This window comes from Ostrea edulis, chromosome 5 (genome assembly GCF_947568905.1).
Source record: "Ostrea edulis chromosome 5, xbOstEdul1.1, whole genome shotgun sequence".
Classification (NCBI taxonomy): Eukaryota; Metazoa; Mollusca; class Bivalvia; order Ostreida; family Ostreidae; genus Ostrea; species Ostrea edulis.
In genome coordinates, this window is record NC_079168.1 from 76,759,441 (window position 1) to 76,774,545 (window position 15,105).

The 15,105-nt window shown below is 36.5% G+C and overlaps 1 protein-coding gene across 1 annotated transcript; it reads left to right on the forward strand.

Moving 5' to 3' along the window:
* Positions 1-3,243: 3,243 nt before the first annotated feature.
* On the forward strand, positions 3,244-13,891 carry LOC125652432 (trans-L-3-hydroxyproline dehydratase-like). Its single transcript, XM_048881622.2, has 4 exons — positions 3,244-3,929; positions 4,801-4,953; positions 10,960-11,099; positions 13,047-13,891. The coding sequence occupies exons 1-4, from the start codon at positions 3,464-3,466 to the stop codon at positions 13,305-13,307; spliced, it is 1,020 nt and encodes a 339-aa protein (XP_048737579.2). The 5' UTR covers positions 3,244-3,463; the 3' UTR covers positions 13,308-13,891.
* The last annotated feature ends 1,214 nt before the right edge of the window (positions 13,892-15,105 follow it).

The following is a 15,105-nucleotide window of genomic DNA, read 5'->3' on the forward strand; positions in this document are numbered from 1 at the left end:
ATGATGTTTGCAGAAATATGGTGTATTTCACGAGAAAATCGATCTCATACTCGGTGATACTGCGTTTTCTCCCCTTCGGAGCCGAGCCTTCATGCCCCACAGTGACGACTCCTCGAATGTGACGTTGTATGCAGTGTAAACTGATTCGATATGCGACAGCATGTTCTACGCATGATCAATTTTTAAACCAACGCAGGCTACAACTAAGTTGATGTTACAGAGCTTTCAAAAGCCTCGTTGGAAGTCTGCATTTCGCAAATAATACGATCCAATTTGCAAATACATGTACAACATGACATTAGGCCGAAGGAGCCTCTGTGGCCGAGTGGTTAGGGCATCGCGCTCAAAATCACACGGCCTCTCACCTCTGCTCGGTGCGGGTTCGAATCCCGCTCGCGCCGGTAAGTGAGGAAGTTTCCCAGTTTACTTTCGGAAGATCGGTGGTCTCTTCCCAGGTACATTGTATCTGGGTTCTCTCTTCCACCAATAAAAACTGGGCACCACCAGATAACTGTGGTGGAAAACAGCAATCAATCAATCATTAGACCGAATGCTGTCTGACGCGTTTCATACCAACTGTCAGGCCACTCTTTACATACTGATATTGGCTATGGATTACTCCATTTAGTTACCTGATCAAGATAAAGGACTCACGGTGAGTATGACCAGTCGACAGGGGATGCTTACCCCTCCTAAACACCTGATCCCACTTCTGGTGTGCACACGGGTCCGTGACTTCCCCACTCCTAATTTGGTATGCTGTATAGGATTATATGAGATTGACCACTGTTCATGATTGATTGATTGGTCTTATTTCAGGTGCCTCTCTAGAATTTTTCACTCAAAATTTTCACTCATATGGAGACGTCACCAATACTGTCGAAGGGCTTCAAATTTAAGTGCCGAGCAAAGGCCTAAATTTGAAGCCCTTCGCAGGTCTTGGTGACGTCTCCATATGAGTGAAACATTCTCGAGAGAGACGTTAAACAAGATGCATTCAATCAATCTATACAGGTCAGCACGATGGATATGATACTGGCAATCAATAGGAATTCATCTACAGACGTGTTGGTGACGCTCAACGGGGGACTTACAAACATGGTTACAGTAGTACGTATACTTGTGGCTAATGACAATGATGAAAAAAGGTCCTTTGGATGAGACCACAAAAACCGAGGCCCTGTGTCGCAGCAGGTGTGGCACGATAAAGATCCCTCTCTGATCAAAGGCCGTAAACGCCGAGCATTGACCTAAATTTTGCAGCCCTTCACCGGCAAGGGTGACGTCTTTATATGAGTGCTTGACGTTAAACACTATACGATCAATTAATCAAATCTAAAAACTCGATACAATATCATTTACTGAGCAAAAACTAATAAGTTTGTCCACGGAAATAGATATTTAAATGCTGCTTGTCTTATACTAATCATTATCTAATATATTATCCAATTTGCTTTGAAATAAATACCTAATATCGAGAAAGCTGTACAAAACATAAATATGACGACACACAAAAGAGGTAGAAGGTTTGTCATGTTACTGCTCATTTACACATCTCGTTTAAATAATAACACACAACATATTTCTAAACCGATGTGCTAGATTATGACGTTCAAACATATAAAAAAAATTATTTCTTGGTACATAAAACAAAACTGAACAAGAGATGGGGAAAGTATTGTTAGCATTTCTTCAAAGAAATAAAAATCACTAGGATAACGGAGTCTAAGTCCAACTCAAGACAGAAAACATTGCATTCTGATACATGAAATGCCAATACAGCCTGTCATTAGGTGAAATGCTATCTGACGTGTTTCATGGCGATTGTTAGACCGTTCTTGGCACACTGATTTTGACTACGGATAACTCCGTTTACCTGATCAAGATATGGGTCTCAAGGCGGGTGTGACTAGTCGACAGGGGATGCGTACTCCTCCTAGGCACCTGATCCCACCTTGAGGCGACATATCATCAGGACCAGAAGGCTTGTTGATATATTCGGAATAATAATTTGGTAATGCATCTTGTTTAGATTACGACATCATCTATCATATATTCTGATTTGGTTCTGGGTCCTGAGATGGGATTTTCGGTTCATGAGTCATTTTGAATACTGTTGTATAGTATTCATCAATTGTTTACCGGGGGTATGCTTTCTCAGATGGATTTTACCTTTTGATTTAATTGACAAAATCCCCATAAGTATACATTCTTTCAACACATATGTTGCTCTAAGAAGCACCAATCTAAACAACAAAGGCACACCAAGGAAATCCCATCATTCCTATTTGCCCTTTTACTTGAACAAAGACTTTGGAGCTCCTCTTCAGTCGTGGTCCTTCTGAACTGACCTCCATACGAATGTGTGAATGTTCCATGGCAAAGATATCATATTCCTCTTTTGAAGTGACCTTACTTAAAATATAGGCACTTTATATCCACCGAACACCTTCCCGCCATTTGAGGTTGTCAGAAATGTGTGACACAACAAACTGTCAGGCCCATATCTTCACCTCGGAAGGTCTTGTTCAAAGTAAAAAGTTAGGGTTACACAATCCTTTATCATGGTCTCATTGGACAGGTTAATGGTAGGACAGGGTACTTAAAATGTACCAGCTCTATTTTAAGCATGTTTTACTTAATCAAAAGGTAAATCATTTACTAAAATAAAGATAAACTAAAATTGTGTAAAAAGAAATGCACAACAACTCTGATGATAAATAGAATTACCCAATGCTATTAACAAATGTTAAATTCCGTAAATATGGAGAAGGAACATGCACATGTATGGAAACTGAAATCATGCTATGGTTTGAATTGATGGTGTTATGACTATCATAATATCAAGTTTAGTCCTCTATCATTTAATGTAACCCAAGATGTTTTCGGTCTTGATATCATGAAATTATATATAAGTGACTAGATGAAATTTCGGGGAGTATCACATCCTTTGTAATCATGATTTACTGTTTACAGTGTTGAAAGAGGGTAGGTTTTCATGAACTTGTAGAGAAATGTCTGCTGCTAGAGGTTGGCCCAATCAAACAATAGGCGTTAACAAAGAAGTTAACACTTTTTAAACAATTACTTTTCTTTACTTCTACACTATGGTCTTCGGTACATTGACGTTTAACATACAAAAACTACCCCGCTTCGCCATGTTTTAAGCGTCATTAATGTAAACAATGGTGGAATTTGGGGTGTGTAGTTGTCCGGAAATACTTCTGCGCATGTGCAAAAGTTATCATGAAAAAGCTTCATTTAAAAAGAGGCAGTCTAGCGGACCGATAAGCTCAACATTACAGGCGTTGATAAATACTGAGATAGCGTGCTTCTCACCTCTATTTAGTAAGGGAGATTCGTTCTAAAATATCACTGAAGTAGGCTAAAGTCTTTTAAGCCAGACAAAACTGTCGGAGGGTCACTTGCAGTAATTCAGCTTCATACAGAAACCTTCGTCGCCATGCCTCTTACATTTCCTGTGACAATTTCCACAAGGGAAATGCATACCGCAGGGGAGGCGGTAAGGATTGTAGAAAATGGATTCCCTGAAATCCAGGGTCGGACACTTCTGGACAAGATTAATTATATGAAAAGCAATTTGGACGAGTATAGAAAACTGTTGATATGGGAGCCACGAGGTCACTTTGACATGTTTGGGGTCCTGATCGTGCCTTCTGATATAGAGTCCTGCGATTTTGCAACTATCTTCATTCACAATGAGGGATACTCCACGATGTGTGGACATGTTCTAATATCCTTGGGACGTTACGCCATCGAAAAGGGACTTGTTAAAAATGTCACAGTTCCGGAAACCCAGATAAACGTCCAGTGCCCCTGTGGACCAGTGACTGCTTATGTCACATATGACGGCCAGACAACTGGTGCCGTCAGGTTCCATAGTGTTCCATGCTTCGTCTTCAAAGCAGGTAAAACTCATAATTATAACATTTCTTTTTACGTCAAAAACGCTCCAATTTAAGAATAATCATGACCTAGGCCATAGGTTAAATATGTGAGAAACTTACCGAGAACTCTAAAAGTACAATCCCTCAACGGAATCGCTTAAAATCGTATCATATAGATGGGGCATGGAGTAACGAAAGTAGATTTAAAAAGAGGAGTGGGGACAGGTTCATAATGTTGGTTGATTACTAATTATTTCATTAGATTGTTCGAAAAAGTCATGTTATTTCATTAGGAAATATCAAGACTGCACTGAAAAGCCAATGGTTTGTTTTGTGTTTAGTTACTTTATCATTAGAAAAGTCTAAACACGGTGACTGATTCTGGAATTAGGAAAATTTTCATAAAACTTTCTGAAACATGTTCCAAATACTCGTCCAACAGTTCACTTTCTGTAACAGTCAATCCTGGAACTTGGAGTTTCCGTCAGTTAAACGGTGTCCCGGAGCTCGATTTGTTCTCAGATGTAGATGGATGGTGTGAACTGTATTTACTCGAGTATATCGCGGGAAATCACAATTAAATAATATTGCATAGTGGAAGGACTTTTTAAATGCATGTTTAAATTGTTGTGCACATGGATTGAATAAACGATATCTTTAATTCAAATTAATTTAAGAGCAATTTTGAATGCAAGCGTTGGAACTCATATCTATGATCAACTTCTCTCTCTCTATCCTGTTGGAAAAATCCAACATCAAAATCACAGAAAGTCTTCAGGTTTTTTTTTTAATGAAAAAGCCCAACCTATAAGATTAAGGTACAGCTAGCCTGAGTGAAGCAGCAATACTGAAAACAAAACTGCAACATATTTATGTGTGTGATATTATTCAGATTTACCAGTGGAGGTTCCGGGTTACGGTAACGTGGTGGTCGACATTGTTTACGCTGGAGCTTTCTACGCCATCGTGTCAACTGACCAGTTTGGATTGTACGTCAGAAAATCGTCAGTGTCTGATCTAAGGACGGCCGCTGGGGCAACGACAGGTAAAAGGAGAGGGGGAGGAGTGAGAGGAAACTTAAGGAAAAGGAATGGTAGATTTCGATGTCTTGTAAAATATATAATATATGCAGGTTGGTGGGAACATAATTAACAGAGTTATTCTATTTATTCAAGTGACGCTACGTTTTTATTTGTCTGTACCAAAGCGACGATTTACGATATAAATATTGTTATTTTTAACAAAATTCTATCAATCTAAAACCAAAGTTATTAAAAGTATGATCCTCTAATAATCTATCTAAAGGAATTTGATGGGTTTTTAAAACACAGACCATAATAGATTAATGTCTTGTTTTAAAAATCTGAACCTTGGTTCGTGTTATCAACAGGAAAATATTTCACGCATATTGCTAACCTTAACATTACAAACGCCAAATAAACATGCATGTTTATACGGCGCCGTAATCATGCCATTTATCTAGTAAAATATAAAGTTAACCGTTTTTATGATTTAGTAAATCGTTTCAACGAATTTAACAAGAGGCCCATAGACCGTATCTGTCACCTGAATGTTAGTTTTAAAAAAAATATTACTAATCCCAAGGGCCGTGAAATCTACAAGTTTAATAATTTTCCAGTTTTTTCAAGTCTAAGATAAATTCCAATATTCAGCAGCAGAAAAAACCAAGATGTGTTCTTTAAAAACCAAACGACGCCGAAAGTGTCCGGACTGATGAAAGGCTGTACATAATATATGTTATATCAAAACTACACGTATATGACTATTTTGGACACGCCCTAGAGTCAGATCCCTGAGTTTGCAAAGTTCACAATTTTTGTACATCCCTTTCTGCTTTTCTTAAATATGCATTTTGTTTTTGATAAAGAGAATAATCACTATGATAATTTTGACCCCATCCTGTAACGAAAACCCCTATCCCTTGTTAATGAAATTTACAAATTTGGTAAAGGTTTAGCTGCTCCATCTAAATACTATCCATTTAGACTTCAATTTAGTATCAATAGCATTAAAAAAGAAGTTATGTAAATGTTTTACACACACACACGTTATATGCCAAGTTTGATCCCGCCGTAGTGTCAGAATATCTAACCCAATGATCGTAAAATTTGCAATTTTGGTAGAGGTCTTCCTGATCTACATGACTAGTTTAGTTAGTTTTTTTTAAGATTAAGTTATTTGAAAATTTGTCATTTTTGGCAGTTTTTGCCCCGCTCCTAGGGCCTCGCGGTTGCAGAAGTCTTGAGATTTACAATTACCCGGTATGCTTCCCCTCGTCTCCTAAAGATTATTTGAAAAGAATTGGGAGAGTAGTTATCAAGAACAATTGCTAAGCACGACGGACCTCACCCTCAAAATTTCAGGCACCGGGGTAGGGGTCTTCAATGATTCCGAACCCGATGTTTATTCACTAAGTGTGATGCATAATGAATAAAAATTAGAGGGTCGGATATCAGTAACTAGAGAGAGTACCATGGTGGACAATTACTACTTCACTCCGAAAATTTCAGGTCCCCGAGTAGGGGTCTTCGTTGTTTCTGAACCCGATGTTTATTAAACTATATATAATGCGTTATGAATAAAACTTGGAGGGGCGGATCTCCGTACATAGTGAGAGTAACATCCCCATTTCTTCATAGTGGTGGGAGTGGACCACAAATACCCTACCCCCAAAATTTTAGACCCCGGAGTAAGGGTATTTGATGATTCCGAACCCGATGTTTATTCATTAAGTGTAATGCTTTATGAATACAAATTCTCCGTAACTAGAGAGAGTATCATCATCATTTCTTCACAGTGTTAGGGGTTGTTCACTAGCACTCCATCCATAGAATTCACGTCTAGTTTTTTTAAATGCATTTATACGATTTACTAAATCGTAAAAACGACTTTTGGCAAGGAGATTTTGGAACGCAGTTTGCAATTCATTATTCGCAATTCACATTTTTCTTTATGCATAAAAAAGAAAACTAGACTTTTTGAATAGTTTCTACGATTTACTTAATCGTACAAACGATTTTTATATTGTACTTGTAAATTGTTTAAATCGTACTTTGTAAATCGTTTAAATCGTTTCTGCGATCATTTTTATTTTTACAGAATCCAGTATAGCAAAGTTTGTTATCCACACCACATACGTTTAATGATAAAGGGTTTTTAAAAAATCCTCGCTTCTCCCTTTAGTTTTCTGTCTTTCATCGCGTCCCTATTGTGATCCGTCATGGATGGACCCCTTTCGTGATCTTCGATCGGCTGTCTTGGTGTTTACGGGCGCTAATCAATCGTTATCGGGTTTGGTTTCGTGGGCACGCAGGCGCGAATCAATCGTCATAAATACTTGGCGGGATGTTTTTTATCGCCGTCTATGTACAGAACATGTCGACAAATCGTGTGTGTTTGCGTTCACTCTTTGCCTGTTGTATTATTGGGTTTAATTTCTTTCTCCTTTCTTCCATTTCTGGGAAACAGTTCGTTGACCCAAACCTGTGAGCTCTTGGATTTTCTTGCTGCATATGTGCGAATATCTTTGAAGTATGTAAATTTCGCAACATGTTACGGGGCCTCTTGATATTGTCGTCTCGTTTCCCTATCCAATGCACTCTTTCAAACTTAGTTTCATAGTCAATCTTATAGCGTGTCTTTAGAATGCATTGTGGCACTTCTTCACGGGCTTGTTCTGGGATACCACTAAACACTAAATTGTCTCGCATTAATCTTGCTTTAAGATCCGCCACACTACTTTTCAGATCCTCAGATCCTTCAGTTCTGATTCAATCTCTCTTTACTTCAGTGAGTTGTGCTCTATGCTCTTCTTATCACTGTAAAAGTGGTTATTTACGCTGGGGGTTTAAGTATGCGTTTTTCCACATCCAACATTACGCGTTCGGGAAAAATACGCGGTAATTAAATATTACATATACTATATCAAATATTTATAACTATACGCGTGGGGGAAATTAACCCACTTATTACTTGACCGCGTAATTAGTGTAAATTTCCCCCACGCTTAAATAAGCACTTTTACAATATTACGTTCTTATTCAATTCTGTCATGTCTTTCACAGAGTCAGATATGTTTGAAAGGTAATTCATATTCTATCAGTCTTTTTGCAAAGTCTTGATGTCTTCTTCTGTTTTAAACACATGTACTTTAATAGTATTGGATGACACTATTGCTCATAGTATTGATTCCAAAACATCATTTGTTTTGTCACAATGTTACTTACCAAGCAATAGTATGTTAAAACATACATGTATATCCTTTTGTGTTTAGTAAGCCAGAAGGGATGAAAGAATTAGATAGGTTACATGAGGAATATGCAATGTTCCAGCTGACAGAGCCTGTGTTAACAAAGTCTTCGTTTCTAAATCTCAACATTATAACTATATTTCAAAAGAACTTGTACAGTAAAACTCTGATATAGCGAATTTCTGGGGACCCACTATAAAAATTCGCTATAAGCGTAATTCGCTATACGTTTATAGCGAATTCATAATTCAAATATAACGAATTCGTTATAAAACTGCTTTGTTCTACATGTATATCAGTTCTATAAGAAAGCAGCAATCGATATACTTGCGTTTGTATTGTCTTTAAGAGAAATGAAGCCTATATATTTTCGAGAAGAAATATTTTTATACAAGAAATGCACACATTGATTTATATATGATAATTTATCTTGATGATTATTAGGTCATGCAAGAACATTTCGAGAGAGAAATGTCAACAACATTTTGCGCAACACATACATGTACAGTCTATTGCAATTGTCATTTACTTGTTGCTTTACACAAATAAAGAAGTGTACGATAAAATAAATGCAATCAAACTTCAAATTTAATTAACGCTAATAGTAAACAATACCGACAATATATTTCCTAAACGTATGTGTAAGTATTGTTTTGCGTTAAAAAAATTTTTTTGAAAAAATGCAAACATATTTTGTAATAAGTGTGGAACCTTTATGTCAATGGAAAACGATTGTTAAAAATCACAAAGAGTTTAAAATGAAAAAAAATAAATTCTTTATAAAAGGTGATTTTTACGTTCATTTTTAATTCAAGGGGAATAAGAATTTACTTCGTTATATCCGTAAATTCGCTATATCCGTGTTCGTTATAGACGCAGATTTTTATATAGAATATATAAAGAATTTGCCGGGGAAATCGTTTTTACTTCGTTATAGCCGTAATTTCGCTATATCCGTGTTCGCTATATTCGAGTTTTACTGTATTTACTTCCACATTTGGTAATCCAATGTATTCAGTTCCCTTTCAAAGGGAGAAATTCTTCAAAATGATGTTTCAGCTTTAAACACATTTAATATCGCAGTCAGTGGGACGGATGAAATTGAGTTCCTCCTAGGCACCTGATCCCACCTCTGGTATATCCAGGATCCAGAGGTCCGTTTTTGCCCAACTCACTATTTTGTATTCCTGAAAGGAGTTATGAAATTGATCACTGTTCGTTATCTTCACCTTTCATTAATCACTGTTCGTTATCTTCACCTTTCATTAATCACTGTTCGTTATCTTCACCTTTCATTGATCACTGTTCGTTATCTTCATCTTTCATTGATCACTGTTCGTTATCTTCATCTTTCATTGATCACTGTTCGTTATCTTCATCTTTCATTGATACTGTTCGTTATCTTCATTTTTAGAGGAGTTGTGAAATTGATCACTGGGCCCGGTTTTTGAAAGCTTGTTAACTTTAACACAGTGGTTAATTTTAACGCAGTGTTAACTCCTAACCAAGTGATCAACTAACACAATGGTTAAAGTATGTTTTTCAAAAGCAATTTAACACAGTGGTTAGTTAACTGTGTTAATTTAACTGAGTTAACCACTTGGTAATCATTTGATTACCCATAATGCACATGTACTTCCTATGTAAACAATAAGAATTCAGGGGTAGATAAAAGTCTTGTTTGTGGGGGATAGCTGATGAAATATCCATGTATTGGTTAGTTTAAAAAAAAAAACATGACAGTGACTGTGGGCCATGTACTTATACTTGTATAAATGCATTTATTAGTCTATTCAATATGAATAATTATAGAGGTATTAGAGCATTATATAATGATATATACTAGGCCTTTAGAAGCCTAGTTGAGAAAAACGGTGCTTATGTTGTAGAATGCAGGCTCATTGCATAGTTTATCAAATGGGGTGGTTTATATTGAGTCTGGCAACAAGTTGACTTCATAATTGTCTGAAAGACAGGCCAAAACAAAATAATATATATACACACCCTTAAAATGAGTTGTTCTGTCCGGGCCGAACCTCAAATCTTTTAAGTTGCGTGAAAGTTTACACCGAAAGTATGTCTATAGATACGTGCAAAGCAAGATATTGCCACTGAGAGAAAAGTGTAACACTATCATCCAACTGTACTAGTTTTTCCATTAGCTGTTTCCGTTAGGTAAATGTCATGAGATTTGACGAATATATCAACTTATGACAACATAAACAATACATCGTCATAGTTCAGCATCAATACACACCTCAGAATGTATAAGCCTTTGAAATTTTCATGATTTTTGGTCTGAGGCGGACAGAAAATGAAGTCGGCGGCCATTTTTAACCACTGTGTTTTAAAGACTTAACATAGGTACTGGAGGTGGAATAAAGTTTACACAACGTTAGCACAGTGTTAATGCAAACTCGCATTTTGAAAAACAGTTAAATCACATGGTTAACTTTAACACAGAAGTTAACACCGAGTTAACACTGTGTTAAAGTTAACCACATTTCGAAAAACCTGGCCCTGTTCGTTATCTTCAAATTTGTTATACAAATACTGCATTTCGAAACTTCATAAAAACCCCTACAAAGAAAGGAACTTTGCACAATGTAGTGAATGTTGTACCAAACTCTTATCTTTACTCCTTACGAAACCATTCATTGTTGTGAAGAAGAAACTTCAGGTGCACCATATAGAACTACATAGTGTTACATTTCGAATTCCATTTTTATCAAAAATGTAAGTATTTCATCTTTTTTGAGATATTTTAATTTGTTTTTCAAGACATTTTGAGGGCGCAGCTGAAGTTAGCACATCCGGATATGGAGGGTATGTCTTCCGTTTATGGTACGATCCTGACGGACGGAAACGACGCCTATTCTGATGAAGTCACGGACACTATGTGTGTGTTTGCTGAACACGAGGTTAGGTTTCTTTTTGGTTTTGTACGTGTGGATTAGAGGGAAGGTATGGTGTGTTGCAATTTATTTTTTTCTTTCTTTTTGTAACTTATTTTCCCATTGTCTTTTGATTTGAACATTTTATCATATCCTATTTTAGGTCACAATGTACAATTCTGGTTTCTACTTCTAGAAGCTTCAATTCTTCTCTCCCTACAATTTATAAACAGATACAGGACATGCATGTACAAATACAAATGAATACAAAGATACACACAGACACAGTTTTTGAACTCCTAGCAATCTCTTTGTAGATGATTAACATAGATGAATTGTATGACTGTCAAAAAGAGAACTTCAGTGAATCCCTCACTGTTTTTGATAATTTCATGTATAAGAGAGAAAAAGTACTAATTTTCTGCATTGTTTAGATAGTTATCTCCCCTTGGCAAACTATTTGTATGAACATTATACAAAGCGTTTATTCCCAAAACGTTATTAAACAATGCATTTCTAGGTTTGACGAGAAAAGGGTAATGATACGAACCCCGCCTTCCAGCTTCCATATGATTGGCATTCCTATACCATAAGACAACAATAAACTTCATCGTGCTCTACTCTATAAGAATATGCTTCATGTTACAAACTTTGTTTTATAAAGTCTTCACAATGGCCCCTTTCAAAGAACAAAAACAAGCTGGTATTTTCATTGTATAACCAATGCAATTTGTAGTCACCCTTTGTAACAGAATCGATGTTTTGGTTTAAACTTTATTTCTTTGATGCCGATTAACATACACATTCTCAAACTCGTAATAGTTCTCGTTTGCTTGGATATTGGCACGAATGGTACATTGCTGCGGTAGAAAACCGGACTACCCACAGGAAACCCACGTCTCTGAATGGGCGACTACAACATCCTCTCACATACATGAGCATCACTGAACATTATTTGTCGAAATGCGCATCTGGTGTATCAAAATTGGTACCGTATAAGTTTTACATTATGACCCCTGGGTCGAGGCCTCTGCTGGTGGACTGTTAGTCCCCGAGGGTCTCTACAGCCCAGTAGCTAATTACTTCGTTACTAGCTTGAAAATACGGATGTATATTTAATTGCTGTTATAAAATTTGGAAATTCATTTCAAAATTAAGGATTATCTCCCTCACGCATACCTCTTATCCTTAGACGAATTTGAGTCCACTTTTTTGGCACACTGTTTTTCCCTATAATATAGCTCTAAAACTTCATTGTTATTTCGGATTTCAAACATTTCGGTTGAGCATCACTGAGGAGACATTATTTGTTGAAATGCGCATCTGGTGCTTCAAGATTGGTACCGTATAAATTTTACAATACAGCCACTGCCGGTCCCGAGAATATATGAAATCGTATCGCAGAAGCGGATCAATCACTACGGTATCCGGACACCATAATTAAATAAATGCTTCAGACAACTGGTATTTTGGAACTTTCATCAATGTTATGGGTCAGAATACACCCTTTATACCCAGCAGAAATCAATCAGAAAAGAATTCCAATATTTAACAATTTATGTAGAATTATTACGGAAAAAACTATAATTTAAAAAATTGCCAACTTACAGTAGGTCTAACCAAAGTTCACAAAAAATGTCCGATATTGGTTTACCAAAGAGATGAATTTGCACACGAGATTATAAACTGTCACAAATCAGTCCCCCGATGTACTTCAAGTGTAATTCCGTAGAGTGCTTATAGAATGCTTAATGTGTGCTTAACAAGTGCCTATTACCACAAATTTTACAGTCTATATATACTAATACGAACTTTCCAGACCTTACCTATTTACGACTCAAATAAACAAAGTTACATCATCTCATCTTTATCAGAGAGAGAGAGAGAGAGAGAGAGAGAGAGAGAGAGAGAGAGAGAGAGTTTACATGTGTTCATCTTTATCTAAAAATACCTGTTTTAACCTCGACTTTACAGGTAGATCGATCACCATGTGGATCTGGGACCTCCGCTAGAATTACTCTTCAGTTCTTTAAAAACAAAGTCAAGGTCAACCAGACCAGAACCTTTCGGGGACCTGCTGGTGAAACGTTCACAGCAAAAGTCGTCAAAGAGGTCAGCTGTGGAACATACCAAGCAGTTATCACTGAGGTGAAAGGTCATGGGTATTTTACTGGAAATTCTACATTCACTCTTGAAGAACATGACGCCAGGGGAAGAGGATTTTTATTGGATTAGATACATGTAGGATGTGAAAACCTGGACTCATAAAAGTCCGCATACATGTAGAACAGCAGGAAGGACAAATATAGGGTATATCACCACTCAATCATCCTAGAGATTTAACGTCTGCATTATGTATAGGTACAATGATTCTTATTTTGGTGTACGCTAATTGGCAGTTTTGAAATCCAACACTATGATATTTGAAAAGCAACACAATTTAAACGAGATATATATTCATTGAATTTTACTGGAAAAACAATACATAACATTGAATTTCATCGATAGTAATTTCAAAGGTGACTATAACAAAACTTTATGCTTTTAATTTATGCTAAGATTAAACCTGAAGTATGTTCTATCATAGTAACTTTTTTTTTTCTCATGTACGCTTCACTTTCATTTTGATATCAGCTTTCCACGTATGATTTAATATTGAAACTAATATGGAATGTTAATTCAATTGTATGTTCATTATCATGGCTATTTTTTTTTAAATTATGGATGAGAAAATGAATGACAATGTCAATTTATGATGGAATTGTTTATATCACAGCAAACCTCTGAAAGTTGAAATAAATTATATATTATATTAAAAATTTTATATTTTGTGTTTACTTTAAAATATGTTTTCTGAATGTCTATATTTTACTATTATAATGTACAATGTACATGTTTAAAAGGCGCAATGCATCCTAGGACATATTGTATTCTACCATAAGTGTGAACACCTGCAGATCATATGAACAAGTGAGGATAACGAAAAGTGAGCCATCTCATAATCCTATAAAGAATACAATATTAAGGAAAGGGCAAACACGAAGCCCTGGATATACCAGAGGTGGGATCAGACAAACACGGAGCTCTGGACTTAGGTAAAATGGGATTAGGTACCCAAGAGGAGTACGCATCTCCTGTTGACCAGTCAAACCCGCCGTGAGCCTTAAATCCTGATCAGGTGAACGAATGCATGTTATGCATATGTTAATCTAAATTCAGTCACTAAAGTATAGCTTGATTATCGATTGGATATGGCGATTTTTACGTCTTCAAAGTTCGCATTTCTCGCGCTTTGTAATTTCTGTCCACGGTCTACGAATCAGCTGATCTGCGTTGTATCCTGGTCTGGTTCCCACCCCCGCTCCGTTTTGTCATTTGGAGAAAATGTTGAATTGACTCCTTTATATTTTACAATTGTCTCCAATATTTCTGAAGGTATGGTCATTTTTACCTGTTTCACAATCTTATTCCAGTTGTGAGTTTATTGTAGTACATATAACAACACCTTTGTAGGAAGTTGGCTGCAGACGATGAAATACTTGTAAATATACACAAACAGCCATTGAAATAGACATGCAGTTTGAAATTCAGTTTGAAGAAATTATAGTTCTGCATTAACTTTGACTTTTGATAGGAGTTATGAGATTGATCACTGTTCGTTATCTTCGCCTTTCATAAAAGGTAAGAAAAGAAGAAAAAATAACCACTACAACACCCCACCCCCAATAAACCACCATTATAATAGAGGTAAATGTTACGGGGACTTAACCCACCAATTCTCTCTCTATCTCTTCGACCGAATTTCCAAATGAACACGAAAAACAAGTTTGATAATACAAGCATTGAAACCGGAACTACGGTAACAATTAACAATAAAACTCTAAATCAATGAAATGCAGCATTGTACAGAGACATGTCACTATTTTCTGAAACCCAGGGTATTCCAAGTGAAAACGATAACTAGCAACAATTAATTAATAATTGAATGATATATACACCCTTACCTGAGCATGTCCTTCCAACACGTGTGTTA